Source organism: Myzus persicae, unplaced genomic scaffold (assembly GCF_001856785.1).
Source record: "Myzus persicae strain clone G006 unplaced genomic scaffold, MPER_G0061.0, whole genome shotgun sequence".
NCBI classification, from domain to species: domain Eukaryota; kingdom Metazoa; phylum Arthropoda; class Insecta; order Hemiptera; family Aphididae; genus Myzus; species Myzus persicae.
In genome coordinates this window covers 99,268-114,571 of record NW_019103863.1, presented here as the reverse complement: position 1 = coordinate 114,571, position 15,304 = coordinate 99,268, and the positions used below count along the sequence as shown (strand labels likewise).

At 25.4% G+C, this 15,304-nt stretch overlaps 1 protein-coding gene across 1 annotated transcript; it reads left to right on the top strand.

The window, feature by feature from the left end:
• Positions 1–2,499: 2,499 nt before the first annotated feature.
• On the top strand, positions 2,500–12,198 carry LOC111035573 (transferrin-like). Its single transcript, XM_022317247.1, has 14 exons — positions 2,500–2,773; positions 2,860–2,971; positions 3,935–4,065; positions 6,674–6,816; positions 7,416–7,560; positions 7,625–7,782; positions 7,874–7,998; positions 8,082–8,483; positions 8,558–8,712; positions 9,602–9,742; positions 9,805–9,927; positions 10,035–10,156; positions 11,569–11,736; positions 11,856–12,198. The coding sequence occupies exons 1-14, from the start codon at positions 2,707–2,709 to the stop codon at positions 12,033–12,035; spliced, it is 2,172 nt and encodes a 723-aa protein (XP_022172939.1). The 5' UTR covers positions 2,500–2,706; the 3' UTR covers positions 12,036–12,198.
• Positions 12,199–15,304: the final 3,106 nt, after the last annotated feature.

Sequence of the window (15,304 nt, the reverse complement as noted above, 5' to 3'; positions counted from 1 at the left end):
ATCATAATATCATAATATAATGACTAAACATAATAAGTTTTATATTGCATTCTATTAAAATAAAATAAAATTTCAAATTAAACTTTACCGCAACTCGCAGGTGTATTCAGCTGCAATTGAATATAAATGTTAATTATAGAATTTAAATTATTATTTTGAATTTCCAATAAAATACTTATACATATATCTATATACTTAATACTATACAAATATAATGTATTTTGGTTCATTTAATACGATAAATATTATTGTTACAAGATTTTTTCCAAAAAAATAATAGTAAGAACTGTTATAATAATTGATAGCAATGATATTATAACTTACATTTTCCTTAATATAATATGGTTTTATAAAAATTATAAATGTATTAAAAATTACTAAAATAAATAATTTTTTTAATTGAACTGTCTATTTTTATTTCTAACAAATGAATTATAATTATAATTAAAATTCATATATTTTTTTTAGTTCTTAGTAATATGTATTATATGAACGTAACATAACATAAAAGCATATAATTATTCAAATTTTTAATTTCATAAACTGGTTTTAATGTGATGTTGCTTAATGGTATCTATGAATTTTCATTTTACTAAACTAATCACTTTACTTGCACAATGCAATGGTTATAACCTAGGTATTACTTATTAATAATTATGTTATAATATTTTATTTTTATACATTAAATACCTCTAGCCGAATTGTATATTATTCTTCAATAAAAAATACAAATTACAATAGTCTTTCTTTTATTGTATGCCTATTATTATTTGTTTTTTTGTTTGATTTAAACATCGAATACTAATTTAAGTTGTAAGGCAAACTATACTATAAAATAAACACAAAAATATTCATTTTCACCAACGTAAGTTAATGTATTACTTTAATTATCATAGCACGTTAAAAAATTCTATCATCACGCCATTTATACACGATGTAAATACATAAAAATGTAATAGTATCTCCCTAATACCCAATACTTTTATTGTCCTCACTGCTCGCCTATTATATTATGGACACCCTAATTATTTTAATTTGTTTGATATTTATACATTTAGTAGGTACGTATAAACATACTTTATATGTACAAGGTTATATCAACAATACACAAAACACATGAAATAATATAAAATTAGTTTTAGTAGTAACATAAAATATATCTACTATAATAGAACATAATAGAACATAATATTTAGTACTCCAAATGTGGCAAGTTTGATGATAATTAGTTTAAGAATGATTACAGAGAAACTTGTTTGAAATCTATGTTATCAATAATTTCTAAATCGACTCAATATTATACCTAACTTATTGTTAGAGGTGATTATATTTGAAGAAAATATTTTTTTATGTAAGTATAGCCGTACAGGTACCTAAATGACGGTTCAAAAAAATAGAAAAATATGCTCACATATCATAATGTTTAGATTCTGAACCACGATTCTCATTTTTAGTTTAAATAAAATAAAATTACCAACAGTAAAGAATAAAAAAAGTGAAAATACATTGTTTTTATATTCCATTGACTTAAAAACAGTAAAATTATTATGATTTGTTCTATATACTTCTATAGTTCTATGGCTATTCAATATTATGTAAAAGAAAATGTAGGAGGTATCTATACGTAGGGGAAAAAAATTTATTTTTAAATGTTTAAACATTACGAAATGTATTAATAACCATATTTTATAGGACTATGTAGATTATAGTGTAAAATTCAAGTGAGGTTAGACAAGTCATTCTACCGATCGTTATGGTATGATACTGGTGTTTAACATAAACATACATGAAGCAACTATCAATACCTATAAGATAAGATGAAGTATAGATGAAATTTCCAATGTAAAAATTATTTCATAATTTTAAATAGTTTGAATTTTGAGTGTTTATTGCTTATAATCTGAACTAAATCGTTAACAGAGCATATTATAATATATTTTGTAAATACTTTTAAATTATTAATAATATATTAGACTAATTTATTGCAAATAGTTTTCATAATCGCGAACCCTATTTGATTTTCAAATATTTTACGAAGAACGAGCTTTTTTATTTTTATTTTTTTTAAATCATTTACTATTATTTTCTTAAATGATATTATATGCATGTAATTTATTTTATTACCCACTTGTGAGTTAGTGATTTATACTAATAAATAGTTTAAAAGCCAGATACAATAAAATGAAACCGAAAAACGCTTTATATAACAGTTACAAAATACCATGGATAATACATAATAATCATAATATTCCAGGCCTACAATTTCAAGAATGCACATAATGTTATAATGATCAACAGTATATCTATATATCAACGTATAATTCGTGTTGGACAGTCCATTATGCACTATCCCATACTCTACAGACAGCAGCTGATATTTCTTACCAAGGCAAACGAGAAACCAAATAATTTAACCAACTTTATACTGTTCATGCGCAATGTTAAACTAAACATATGGGTATTATAAATATACTAGTTATACGCCCGGCTTTTATCTAATCTTAATATTTTATTTAGTAGCACGTTAACCGTAAACAAAGACACATCGTTTTACCATTGATGCATAATATGTATATTATAATATCAATGGTACGTTAATATAAAAATTCGTGTTCATAGTTTATTAATTATTATTAAAATGTGATTAAAAGTAACGACAACTGTTTTTAAATATTTATTAGGTGTATATATTTTTTAAATTAAACAATGAATATTTTTTTAAGTTTACTGTGGTTATTTGTTTCTCCAAATTTTACTAAAGCTGATTTGAAATGTAAGTCTTATAAATTTAAAAATATAGATACACGTTTATTAAAACAAATAACATAATATAACTTTTAAAAATTTATATGATTCTAGACAAAATTTGTGTGGTTACGAGTAACGGAGGAAATGACAAAACCCGAGATTATTGTCCTCCTTTAAGTATAGAAAAATCTAGTCAAGTCGAATGTGTATTTGCAACTGATAAGTAAGTGACATTTAAGCTATTTACCATCATACAAATAATGTACATTTTAATAAATTAATTTTTGATGAAAACGTAAAGCTACAATTGTATTGCTTTTTAATCAACAGTTCGTAGATAAAGACAATGGCTGTTAATTTAAAAAGGGATTTTATTTTTTATTATGGTTAGGTAAATTTAGTAAATTTACTTGTTAAATGAGAACTATATCATTAAATTTTGAATCAATAGGTATATACCATTTTAAATTGCATTGAGAGGCATTAAATAATATAGTTTATATAATTATTATACCCATAATATACTTCCTAGCAAAAATAATGTGTGTAAAATATAAAAATATTATCCTAATGAATCAATTTAGTAACAGAAAATTCAAGCAAGGCCAATTTATTTTCATGGACGTATATATACGTCTATGGCAGCAATATTCACGTCATATTTTTCTTGTTGTTATACCAGCCAGTAAAAATTATTCATGTTGTGTGTGTGATCCGTAGCTCCGCGGAAAATTTTTTTTTTATAATGATTAATCATAATGTCAGAGGTAGATCACAGCTAACAGGTCTGAAATACATTAATATCATCTACGTTTCAATTTATGAATGTTTTTCGGTGGTCTAAAGCAATGAGGACGGAAATTCGGGAAACACGACAATAAGTAATTAATTGGACAAATATTTAGTATTAACTTATATAAATAAAAATAGTAGGTAGGTACCTACAAGATTATAGTCGTAAGTAATCGATTATGCACAATGTTAATCTGTTTTATACATATATATATATTTTTGAAAGAGAGTTTTAATTTTATTTGAGAAGTCACATTCTCCTTGGTATTTGTATCTATATCATAAACATTCGTAATTTGTGTCGTTCCTGTACATACCAAAATGGTAAATTTATCCCTGACTATAGTTACAAAATATTCAACAGTACGTGTAACAATAAGATAATACTTTGTAGATTACATTGCATAAGAAAAATTCTCAATGGAGAAGCAGATTTTGGAGTGTTTCAAGCTGAAGAAATATCATATGCAACTCAGTGGAACGACTATTTAAGCATTACGAATGAAATTCGTTTATTCGAAAATGGTATAATATTTATATGTATATAATTAAATTTGCCTATTCCTAAGATATATAAACATATAATATAGGTATTTATATGTTTTAAAATCTACACTTAAATGGTTCAATATCAAAAAATTCATGTAGGTAATACAAATGCTTGTAGTGTGATTGGGTAAATATTTAAAAGTTAAATCCAATTGTATATTTAGAAAAAATGTATATAGAATACCTGATTTTTCTTAAAATGTTTATTTTTATTATTTTATAATCCCCCTTCCCCTAAAATGGCGATTGCTCCCTCTACAGCATGGCCTGGCTACGGCCCTGATATGAATAGTACAAAAAAATTCCAAAAACATCATCAAATACAAAACTATGTTGGTAAGAAAAATCTGTTTTTCTTATGATACACGCGATGTTATAGGTTTGTGTAGGTACAATTCTTTTAACGTGTTTATTACAATACGCATTAAAAGGTTATGTTTGTACAAGATATTTGACTTTTGACTTAAGCGAAAATATAAAGGAATGACTTAAAAAAAAAATATTATATAAATTACAGAAGTGGGTATTGTTTATAAGTTAATGCTACGACATTTTTGGTACCTGCATAACTCTTGTTTAAAATAAAGTCCATGTTCTAAGTAATCGCGTCACACGATCACTAAACAAGAACACTTTTCCTGTATCATCATATCTCTTAGATATATAATAATGACAGATCTAATTGTAAGCTAATTGTCATTGAGTAACTAGTACTCATACTGACTAAGGGTAAAACTACACTAATAACTGTTATTTACTGCGTATATTTTTTCTTAAACTAGTTTTGAATAAGGTATCAATTGTATATTGCTACTAAATTATTGTATACAGATTTGTTATTTATTTTAGATGTTACCTTCTTTCCCTTTTCTTTTCTTTTTGATGACATGTTTTTGACTCTTGTATTTTTTACTTGGACCTGTTTGTCAATGTTTTATCTATTGTATTATACATTATACATAGGTATGTATATTGTATAAATATAATGTTTTACAAGTTGATAGGTGTATATTTTGTAATATACTCAGTGTCTTTTCAATTTTATACAACAGTTGTTGTCTACTTGAGTTTGTTTTATTTTCTGATTTCTATTCTTGTAATAAACAGCTAGTAGGTAGCATTCGTACTGGTGTAGCTTCAACTTTCTATGAACAGTATTTTTTAATAAATTACAATAAATAGCTGAAATCGTTTTATTTTTTTTTAAATAGGTATTATCCAATTTCTTCAAGATTTAAACTTTTTTTTTCATTTTAAATAAGTAATATACAATCTGTACCAGATGACACAATAAGCATATAGGCTCAGAGTAAGACTAGACATGATAAAATTGAATAAAGAAGACACCCATTGGTGACACTTACAAATGAAGAGTTTACATGTTAGTTAATTACGTTAGTTAATTAAAATATTTCGGCACCACTTACGCTTTAGGCGCCTTGGAAGATTTAAACTTGAAAGGTCTTTACACACAATTGTGCATAAGTAATATGAATTTTTTGAAATTTTTACGTTTTTAAAGAATTATTTATGAGGAACCCTTTGTATTGAATTTTCAACTATTATTCATTAAAATTAAACTTGTAAAACGGGTAACTAGACGAATTTCGTCAACATTTAAACTTCGACTATAATTAAATAAAAAGTGATACATATATCACATATTATTTGAATTGTAAATATCACTATAAGCGAAACTTATAAAGAACCTTACTTAAAACTTTCAAGCTTTTTAACCAAACATAGACATTGTTATCAGTCATCTAGAAAAATCTAAAAATTATTTAAAACGACAAAATAATTATTCAGATATTTTCGTAATATTAAAGAATTTCTTAAAAAATGTAACTTTAGATGCTTATAAAAATTGTAACTATGTAATTTAGATTAACTGTAGGGAGAAACCTAGTATTATTATTATTTTCACAAAAAAATGTTTTACTATGCATACCAAAAATTTATTTTGAAACGGCTATAAATTGCATAAAAAGAGCTAAGTATATTACAATTATATCATTTTCAGGAAATGCTAAAATTTTGTGAAAATTTCTAGTCCACAATTATTCATTTTTGAATTAGGTACTACAAAAAAACAATATTGATTTAACTGCTATTGCTCTAAAATTCCTATTCTTCCCAATTATTTATAAAAGCACAGATAATTGTTTACTTTCGAACAAGCTGCAGACTAAATCCAATATCCTACCAGAAACTACATTTAAAGTTGAAGATTAATCCATGTTTACTTTTTTTGTCTTCATAAAAATCAGTAATCACATATCGTTGTAAAATCAATACATTCATGATCCATCACTTAGCTTAAAGTTTAAAAAGAAATATTAGAACTTCGTCTATGATGTATTTTTTTTCTAAATCTAAAATAACAAAAGACATAAACAATTAAGACACGTGTTTTATACTCTTAAAATATATTGTATTTAAATAGTAAAGAGTTTTAATAATAAATATTAATAAAGCTCAACATTTCAACATAAAATATAAACTAGAGCTAATTCGAATTACCTATTAACAAAATTACATCAGTATTAGTATAACATTTGAATGTAAATTTAATATTTTTTAGAAAAATTTGATTATAACATGGTAGTGTTGATTAATGAAGATGCCGGCATTAAGAACTTAGATGATTTAAAAGGTAAACGTTTATGTCACCCAGGATTTTATGAAGGAGAACCAGGAAATGGATGGTCCACCCTAATATCACAAGTAAGCCTAATTATAACTTATATATACATATAAAGTTATTAGTTATACACTTTTACCTACCTAGTTTAAATTATTTTTTTGTATAAACTTATTTGGAATCAGATACAATTACTTACTTATTTATTTTATATACCATTATAAAACATTAAATATAAAAATAGGTACCCAACTTACATAGTATTGTATATAAATTATTAAAACTACGTAATTTCAAAACTATAAAGTAGGTATTTAAAAAAAGATACATCATACATCATACTAGTTTTAAATCCATATCACTTTCAAGTTGTATACATCTGTATCTGTATAATAATTACTAACATCTAGTATCTGTTACATTGAATCGAAACTTGTTTTTACTGATCATAATTTCATAGATCAATGAAGTATCCTTATTATAAATATTATATAAATAACAAGTATTATTAATTGCATAAAGATTTAATAAAATATAATATTAGAATGTATAAATTATTTTAAACTACAAAAATTTAAACAATGTTTATTACTTATTTTTAGTCTAAAGCTTAATAACCGTATTTAATTACTTATGTATATTTGATTTTGTAATACCTATAATATAATAATATTTATTGAAGTATTTTGAGCGAGTTATTGTTCCACAAAAATGCGATCCACAATTAAGCCTAATAGAAAATCAATTAAAAACACTTTCTCAATTTTTTGATGAGTCTTGCAAACCAGGTCAATGGGATCCAGATCCTGATATGGATAATATACTAAGTAGGTAATTATAAACTTTATTATTCAAAAGATGATTTGTTTAATTTTAAATGTACATATACAGAAGACAGATATCCAAATTTGTGCGCGAATTGTAAGAACCCATCAAAATGTGACGTTAATGATCAATTTTGGGGAAGGCAGGGAGCATTACAATGTTTAAGTGATTGTTTTGGAGATGTTAGTTGGGCCAGATTATCCGACGTTAGAGTTCATTTTAAAGTAAATAATATAAAATGAATTATTCGTGTTTGTATGCAGTTTTAATAATTATGCCTTGAATACTACATGCATACATTTATTTATACTTAAGGGCGACAGTACAAATGCTTGCAGTAAAATAAGTTTTCTATGTCCTAATGGTACTTTACAACCAATGGAAACTCTTAATCCATGCATTTGGGTATCTCACCCTTGGCCAGCCGTTATTGCAAGAAAGTAAATATACATGCAATAAGTGAATAAACATTAAAGAGTCTATACATTTAAAAAAAAAACAATTATTATAATATTATTTCTAGTTCAACATCATTAAATATACAAAGAATGGTTAACTACGTAAATACAGCTAAGGAATTAAAAAATGCAACTTCGTGGCAGTGGGCCTTAAACAATTTACTTCTATACTATTCTGAACCTATTTCATCTAATATCATTAGAAGTCCAAAAGAATACATTTTTTCAGCTCCTGGATATATAAAAGCTGAAGAAAAAGGGCAATTGTGCAAAGATCGTACATTTTCTATGTGTATTGAAACAATAACAGCATTAAACAAATGCCAAGCACTTTCAGATATATCAATAAGTTATGGTATACAGCCGAAATTGAATTGCATAATTACTCCAAATTGTGGGAAAAAATTAAAAAATGGAGAAGTAGATATGATGATTTTAGATGCTGATAAAATTGCTTCTTTTAGAAGGTAAACATATATATACAAAATATTTTGTTATTACAACTCAAAATTAAAACTAAAATGAATTAATTTAATTTTAGAAACTATGGTATTTCAAAACCAATACTTTATGCAACTTCACTTTATCACCATTTATATAGAAAAATGAGTGCAGTTATGTTGAGAAAAAATATTGCAGGAGATCTTCAACAGCTAAAAGACAAAAAAGCCTGCTTTCCTTTGTATGATGGTTATGGTATAACAAAAATCATAATATGTATAATTTTCCATACCATAGGCAGAAGTCGGGGAGTGATTGGGGAGGGGCTTAGCCACCCCCCTCTTCGAACATTTACAGTTTTTTAGATGTGTGACATCAAAGCCCCTCGCTCACATTGATGTTAAAAATGTTAGTCCCTCCCCCTGAAATTTGAATGGATTTCCGCCTATGGTCCAAATAATATTATTTTCTGAAATAATTATTGTACACAAATGTACAAATATGAAAAATATAAATAACAATTTAAATCGTTTTATTATAGAAAAATTTTTGTGATACCGAAAAATATTTTGTATAATTTGAAATATTTATAACAGTATACAGTTTTGTAACAAATAATCGAACTTGTTTGATAATCCATTTTAATTTCATAATCAAGGGAAAAACAATATTAATTTTAAACATCAAATATTGAACAAATAAACAACATCTATAATAAATCTTTAGCCCCGAAAAATTAAGCATTGACAAATTAAATTGCATATTTATTGACATATATAAGTTCTAAATAAATTATAAATATCATCAGTTAATAGTCGTATTTTTTTTTTTCAGAAACTAGTTACTCGCCACTTGGTCAATAGGTAACAAAAAAAAATTATTTATTCAACATTCCAAATTTACACAAGAATGTTTTTTAAAAAACAAAGCATTCTGCTTCTGGTTATACAGTTAAATTTACTCTAAATGATTTTAAAAATAGTATTAATTCGTTATTTTGTAAAAACTTGAAGTTACAAATACTTTAAACTATACAAAAATGTTTTCTTAAATCACAACAATTTACCAAATAAATTAATGTAGCATTGTAGTCAGTTAAATGTATTGCTTTTGTTTTATTTTTTATAATAATTTAAATTTTTAGTTTGGAATTCATTATTAATCACCCTCAAACTAGAAAATATTGAATTATTTCCGAACAATAAGACAATACAAAACTTCTTCAATGATAGTTGTGCGATTTTAAGCTCTAATCAAAACTTAATGAAAGAATGTGATTTTGATGGTAAAGTATTGTGCAAATGCATTAACCTACTAAATAAGTAAAAAAAAAACTTTAATCTTCAGATGTATTACCCGAAGATAGTAATAAAAACGGAATGTGGATTGAAACCCAAACACTCAGATGTATTATTGAAGGAGGTGGAGATGTAGCATTTATCAATACTCTTCACATTGACCAATATTTAGGTAGGTATAAGAATGTTTAAATATTTTTATATGATAGATAATTGTATTGTATTAATATTTAAGATATAGCTACTAATAATATAATATTATCTTACTTTTTTTTTTAGATATTTTAAGATCACCATTAAACTTACCTAACAACTTTAATGTGCATAATTTTTCCACTGTTTGCAATCAAAAAGTCCGTACTTCAGTTGATTGTCCATTGTCATGGTCTTACTTTGGGCATGTAAGTTTATATAAATTGAATCACTGAAATCTTTATAACTAACGTATATGTATTTTAATCAAGTTGATAAGAATTAAAAAGTCTATATTAAAATAAAGTAAAAGATAAGATATAATATAGGGCTATAGCTATACAACTTACATTACATTTTTAATATCGTGAATAAATGCCCATCATAAACAGTCCTTTAATGTACTTGAGTAAAAGAATTCAAATATTTTTTAAAGTACTCAATACGTAAATAATTTTTTAAAAAGTAGTTGTTAGCAAAGTATTTTATATATTTTCTCTATGTATCTGCATTTAAAATCACATACTTATTTTCAAATACTCATTATTTTTAGCTTATATATTTTCTATTTTAATAACGTAAAATAAAAATTAAAAATAGAGAGTTATAATAATATATTTTTTTTATTGTGAATTTATTATACTCAGCCGAAATTTCAAATACTTCGACAAAAAAAATGTTAGTATTTTATACTTCAATCAACAAAAGATATGGTATTAAATGCTCTATAGAACGAATGTACAACATGAAAATCGGATCAGTTGTGAGAAAAAAAATATTTATAAAAACTGAAAGTATTTGAAAATATCTACAAATGCTTTTTTTCTGAGTATTCATATTCGTATTTTAAATACTTTTCAAAATAAGTATCTGTATTTGTACTTGAATACATTAAAGAAGTATATTTTACAAGACTGCCGGCAGGTGGAGGCTAGACGTGCACATCTTTCCCCCGGGTCTTAACAAAAAAGCCATGAAACCTACACGGCTTGCGATAAATTGAACAACCGTGAAGACTTAAGTTTTCGTTTAATATCAAAGAATAATTAGCATATAATTCTGATGTATTTTGCAAAGACAAACTTTCATTGTAATTAACTTCTTGGTATTTTATTTCATTGTTAACCCCCCTTCTCTCCCCTCCCCTGATGAATTGCCTACTGTCGCCCATGATATCGTGTAACTACTGAAAATGGTAAGAAGTAAAATCTTTAAGCCGCTGCTATATAATATAGTTTATATATTTTAAGGGGTATATAAAAAACTGTGAATAATAATAAATTGGGTATTTATTTTAAAACATTTAAAACATTGTATCATTTATTAATTTGCTGTGATAATTAATATAATTAAGTGTAATTTAAAATGTTACTATATTAATTTAAGAAGTGTGATATTTATACTTTCATTGCACCTATAATAAAAATTTAAAAATGTATATATATACATATTACATATGACATAAAGGTATGAAAAACTTCAGCTATTTGAATATCTTTACTTAAAGCTATATTTAAAATTACAATATCGAATTTATCTACATTTAACTTGAATTTAGTTTATAAATATGGGATATAATATTATAAAGATACATAAAGTAAACTATATTTTATATTTATAGATATTAGCAAAACCAAATATATCTTCAATTTCAAAAAGAGAAATGACTTCATTATTAATAAACATGGATATGACTTTTGGACGAAGAACCAAGTCAAATAATAATCTATTACCACCAGTTTTTTCTATGTATGGACCATTTGATGATTTTGCTGATCCGATGTTTCCGGTAAAATAAATAATCAAAATACATAACTATAATAATTTTGTTTAGTTTGTAATGTATAGGTATTATATATATAATACAATCATTTATTGATATAAAAAATGTATTTTTATCACTCACAGGCAGATACAGAAAAATTGGAAACCATTAAACAGTTAAAGGAACATCAAACTCCGATAGCGCCACAGTACGAATCTAACATTCATATTTTAAATGATCTGAAACCTACTGTAAGTTCTAGCGTCTCGATAATACCATTTTCTTTATTACAGTTAATTATATTTTGTAAACTACTATTTTAATATTGTACATAAATACTCATTACCAAAAAAATTACGTAGGTGCCTAATTTTAAAATAAAACTGTGATGAATATATTATAATTAATGTAATTACTGATTATACATTTTAAATACATTTTATACATTGGTAAATCGATACTAAAATAGACAAATTCAATAAAGAATATTGAGAGTCTATGCCACTTTTAAAGAAAAGTTGTTAGTTTTTTTCTTATATAATATCTATGTATCATATAAAATGGTACTGTAAAATACCGGAGGTACATCATACCCATATTTATAACAATTCAATTAATACTGAATACAGAAACCAAATTATCGCCGGTCATACATTAAGATCACTTGTAAGAGTTATAACTTATAAGCTTATGTTATACATTTATAATAGTTATTCTTTCTTAGACCAATGTAGTAGAATAAATAACCATAGTTCTACATAAAACAAGTTTTTTCAACTTGTTTTAAACTTTAAACTTAAGAAATTTATCTAGAACTAAATTAAATATTTTTATTTAGATCTTTGGACTACGTTTTAATATTATTGAGAATATTCCGTAATTCTGTGTAATATTATTATTTAACTATTACGATTACGATTTACGATTTAAGATTATATTGTATAAATTAGAATTCTGTATCATGGAAATGCTTTTCAATATGCACTATAGAATTTAATGTGAATTCTGTTAATCCACTTTTAGATCACTATAACTTATAAAGAAAATATGTCGATTTAAACAATGTAAGCTTAGTATATAGGCGGTAAGCGCATACATTTTAATGAAGCAGCAATTACTTGCATACTATTTATCCATATAGATAAGTTATGTAAAAATACGGTATTTCAGATTCTGAATGGAGCGATGAATGTATTAATTTTACAATGACGTATGTTTTTTTTTTTGTATGTCTGTCGTCACCTTCTGGGGCAGTAAAAATACTTTAATTTTCTACTTCAGCATCTTTTTTAGTAGAATGGTGAATTCAGTTGGTACATTTATAGGTCAAAAGTAAAAAGGTGAACAAATGGGTACCACTATTGCACACTAGATTTCTAGAGAGGATTGCGGTAAAGGATGTATTAAATTTGAATGCAACGATAAAAAATCATTGTACCTAACGAAAAACCGATTCTTATTGGAGACGTCTATCATCAGCCTATATTATACTAAGTATATTTAATGATTTTATTGCTACTAAAGTTATTTATTTATTTTATTATATTTATAATTAATTGTAATAGTGTAATAGTCACTGAAATATTATAATCACTACTGAGAGGGTTCAGATTATAAAAAGTTTGTAGTTTATTGTTTCTCAACAAAGTTATAAGAGTATTTAGAGTCTGTAAAGGGAAGTTACACCGTATATAAAACGTATACTGTATTTTCTTATGGAAAATATTTAAAACTAGCTTTTCAGTTGTTTTCCGGAGAAAATCATTTTTAAGATATTTTTCAATGTTATTACATAAATTCAACTGAGTATTCCTATACATCTGTAAAATACCAAATGGGGTGAAATTTAAAAGCCAGTTAGAAACATATGAGTTATGTAATGTAAATTGATTTTACATTTATAACAATTAATAATAACCTTCTGGAGGCGTTTTCACAATATGCTTTTAAAAGTAATTATAACTCTAGTGCGTAGTTCATCTTAACAGTCGACTACAACCGTTAATAATTATTAATTTAAAGGGTTTGATAATAATATTGGCATTACCTACTTTGTACATAATATTATACATAAATGTCATAAGTTGTATTAATAGTACAGGTATAATGAAAATATAAGGTTTTTAAAAGAAAAATATATTATAGATGTAGGTAAACACCTACATACCTACGTTTGAGAAATGCTAAATAATGTGCCAAGTGTGTATTTATTTATCACACGACCATCAAGATAAATTAAGCAATACTTACAAAATTATAATAAAATTGTAATTGGCATTCGGCACAATATTATACATAAAGTGGTCACGTAGATATATGAGGAGTAAGTACAATTGCATAAGTGTATTAATTACTAAATATTTTACGCCCAGTTCAACGGCTCTAGGTTTTTCGACAAAAGAACAGTTTTTAATGGTTTAAAAAAAATGCCCAATTCGGATTTTATTATAAGCTACGTGCTTCTTGGCAAAGCAATTATTAAGCAAACAATTACACATAGGTAAGTATCTATCTATAAATATATAAATGAATAAATAACTGAAAAGTCCACTGCGGTTTTCAATTAAAAATAATAATTTTAGTTTGTAAGTAGTAATATTTCATCACGTGAACTGGTGAACTTGAGCACTAGGCAACGGCGCCCACAGGGTGGTGCCATGCCCGGCATGTTACCCCCACTATTTTAATCACTATTAATTGTATTATCAAATATATACCTAGTTTATTATTGCCATCATTATTATATTATTAAAAATATCACTCAACAGTCGACAGGCAACAGCTGCAACTGAGCTGGTATAAAAACCACACTTTTGTTATTACTCTTATTTATTTATTCATTGCCTAGGTAAAAATGTAATATAATCTGTAATCTTTAACGTCTACACGTCTTATAACATGCTTTAAAAACCGAGCTTTGTAATACCTAACATAGAACAACAAATTGCTTTCCAGTTACTATCATAGCACGTACTTTGTACTTATATTAATTGTATGATGAAAATTCAAGATAATATATATTATATATGATATATTATATCTAGATATGTATATTCTCTACTTGGTGCCCACTTGCAGCTAGTATACATATTATTGTTGTTAGTAGTATTATTAACTTTTATGCATTTATTTAACTATTAAATGCTTACTGTAAATGTGGAAATTGTATTGTTCTAAAAATAATATAGATGTACAAAAATATATTCAGTTTAAATTGGCACCTATCATTTAACTTTTGTTTTACTTCCGTGCACTTAAATGGCTATATTTTATAAGCTATACCTAGTTATTAATTTATAAATATATAGAGCGAACACTAAACATACTATGTGCAAATCGTACAATAGTAAAATCGTTAAATTAGAAAATAAGACATGGAAGCCATTTAGTCATAAGTTATGACTACAGATTTATGGTAACTCTAAAGTTATCCTTATCACGAGTTACTGCACGTTTGCATGAATGTGACATTGTGAGTTGTGACTAATATGTTAACGAGCCGGATTGACCCGTATGTACATATTATATGATACATAATAGTGTACATAATAGTATGGATAACGTATATTTAAAAAATATTTGTTATTATTAT

What these genes read in the sequence shown, in the direction of transcription:
- LOC111035573 (XM_022317247.1), top strand. Translation starts at nt 2,707, where the DNA reads ATGAATATTTTTTTAAGTTTACTGTGGTTATTTGTTTCTCCAAATTTT. An exon ending in GAAAGAATGTGATTTTGATG is followed by an intron (nt 9,743 to 9,804) that starts GTAAAGTATTGT and finishes TTTAATCTTCAG; the next exon opens with ATGTATTACCCGAAGATAGT. An exon ending in TTGCTGATCCGATGTTTCCG is followed by an intron (nt 11,737 to 11,855) that starts GTAAAATAAATA and finishes TATCACTCACAG; the next exon opens with GCAGATACAGAAAAATTGGA.